Raw genomic sequence first — 2,499 nt, forward strand, 5'->3', positions numbered from 1 at the left:
GTGTGCAGGCAGGGGTGCCCAGGGCAGTCCTTCAGAGCAGGGTCCTGCAGCCCAGGGGCTGTGTGCTGGGGCAGGGACTCTGCTGCCTGCCTGCCTGCCTGCCAGGGGCAGCTCTCAGCCTGCCCGGGGAGCTCCCTGGTGCTGGCTGAAGCTGTGGCTGGCAGGAGACAGGGAGCACAGGGCAGGGTCCTGGTGCTGCTGAGAGAGGGATGAATTGCTCATGGCTGCTCACAGCTCCAGCTGATGCCCAGAATATTTCTGAGGGGAATTTTCAGGAGTCCCTTCAGGGTAGGGCTTTCCTGCTCCTGGCTGGGCTCTCCTCAGGCTCTGCTTCCACTTGTCTCTCCAGGGCATAGAAAGCTCTTTCTGCACTCTGCAGAAGGCACAGAGACTCCAGTTCTCCTCATCCCTTGTCTGAGCTTCTCCTAAGCCCCTGCACACCCAGAGATCTCCCTGGATAGGTCCTGCTGCTGCCAGGAGGGGTCTGCAGGGCAGAGCTGAGCACTCAGTGGGTGGGATGGGGGTTGTGAGCAGTGACAGGCAGGAGAGCTGGGGACAGAGAAAGAGCTGCAGGCAGCAGAGATGGGCAGGGATTGAGAGGGAGCTGCTGCCTGGAAGATGATGGCAGGGAGGACTCCTGCACCTTCCAGCCATCCCCTGCAGAGCTGCTGCCCTCCCTAGAGCTAAACCCTGCTCTCTGTCACACAACACAGTCCCCCAGCCCTTCAGATCCTGGGCACTGAATTCTGAGGATCCTTCCAGCAGCGCCTTTCCCCCCGCCCCCCAAGACAGGAGGAAAGCTGGAGTCTCTTCCTGTGTCTCCCTGTCCTGACTCTCTTGGCAGCAGAACTTTGCCAGGTTCCCCTCTTGTCCCTGCTGCTTCCCTTCTTTTTACTGGGCTTGGTGGTGAGGATTTGGGTGCAGCTCAGACACTGATGCTGCAGGTCCTGTCCTGCTGCTGTGTCCATGGAGGAAAAGCATCCAAACTTACTCAGATTTGGGGCTGTAGGGACTACAGGATATGGGGTGGGGGTCAGCTCACCCTCCTGTCAGGATACCCCATCTTTAGGGTCTTTGCCTCTGAAATTCTCTCTGAAATTCTGAAATTCTCTCAGATTTTAACATTGGATTCAATGTCAGATCAACATTTCCTTTTTTATTAATTCCTGTAGGTCAGGACTGACTTCTGCAGAGCCCAGAGTTCAGATGCTGCTCTGACTGACACCATCAGCCAGCACCAGCTAGAGCTCATGAATGGGACCGGCAAAAATCCTTCCTGTATGAAGTGAGGTGGTTTGGGGATTTTTCTGAATTTCTAAAAGAATTTGCACAGAAAAATCAGACCTGACTTACTTACCCCTTTTCTTTCTCTGACAGTGCACCATTCCCAGAGGCATCAGATGTCCAACAGCAGCTCCATCAGTCAGTTCCTCCTCCTGGCATTTGCAGACAGGCAGGAGCTGCAGCTCTTGCACTTCTGGCTCTTCCTGGGCATCTACCTGGCTGCCCTCCTGGGCAACGGCCTCATCATCACCACCATCGCCTGTGACCACCACCTCCACACCCCCATGTACTTCTTCCTCCTCAACCTCTCCCTCCTTGACCTGGGATCCATCTCCACCACTCTGCCCAAAGCCATGGCCAATTCCCTCTGGGACAACACCAACATCTCCTACAAGGGATGTGCTGCACAGCTGTTTCTCTTTGTCTTTTTGTTGTCGGCAGAGTTTTATCTCCTGACCATCATGTCCTACGACCGCTACGTGGCCATCTGCAAACCCCTGCACTACGGGACCCTCCTGGGCAGCAGAGCTTGTGTCCACATGGCAGCAGCTGCCTGGGGCTCTGGGTGTCTCAATGCTCTGCTGCACACAGCCAATACATTTTCCCTGCCCCTCTGCCAGGGCAATGCCCTGGACCAGTTCTTCTGTGAAATCCCCCAGATCCTCAAGCTCTCCTGCTCACACTCCTACCTCAGGGAATTTGGGCTTATTGTGGTCAGTGCTTGTATTCTTTTTGGCTGCTTTGTTTTCATGGTGGTGTCCTATGTGGAGATCTTCAGGGCTGTGCTGAGGATCCCCTCTGAGCAGGGAAGACACAAAGCCTTTTCCACGTGCCTCCCTCACCTGGCCGTGGTCGCCCTGTTCATCAGCACAGCCATCTTTGCCTACCTGAAGCCCCCCTCCATCTCTTCCCCATCCCTGGACCTGGTGGTGGCAGTTCTGTACTCGGTGGTTCCTCCAGCAGTGAACCCCCTCATCTACAGCATGAGGAACCAGGAGCTCAAGAATGCCCTGGGGAAACTGATGTCTGGTGGTTTTTCAAAACGAATAAAGTGATTGATTTAACTTACAATTCTCTCTTCACATGGCTCATTACAAACCGAATTAGTTTTCAGGGGGGTTTTATTTGGTTTGGTTTTAGAAGTGGAGTATTTTATTTAGATTTTACTGTTTTCCCTTTCCAATTATTGCACAAATAGGAATGTGCCCTTTCTCT

The 2,499-nt window shown here is 53.9% G+C and overlaps 1 protein-coding gene across 1 annotated transcript; it reads left to right on the forward strand.

Annotated features, from left to right (window-relative positions):
* Positions 1-1,400: 1,400 nt before the first annotated feature.
* On the forward strand, positions 1,401-2,339 carry LOC115600214 (olfactory receptor 14A16-like). The gene has a single exon (XM_030468501.1). The coding sequence runs from the start codon at positions 1,401-1,403 to the stop codon at positions 2,337-2,339; it is 939 nt and encodes a 312-aa protein (XP_030324361.1).
* The last annotated feature ends 160 nt before the right edge of the window (positions 2,340-2,499 follow it).

Source organism: Calypte anna, unplaced genomic scaffold, assembly GCF_003957555.1.
Source record: "Calypte anna isolate BGI_N300 unplaced genomic scaffold, bCalAnn1_v1.p scaffold_147_arrow_ctg1, whole genome shotgun sequence".
Classification (NCBI taxonomy): domain Eukaryota; kingdom Metazoa; phylum Chordata; class Aves; order Apodiformes; family Trochilidae; genus Calypte; species Calypte anna.

What these genes read in the sequence shown, in the direction of transcription:
- LOC115600214 (XM_030468501.1), top strand. Translation starts at nt 1,401, where the DNA reads ATGTCCAACAGCAGCTCCATCAGTCAGTTCCTCCTCCTGGCATTTGCA.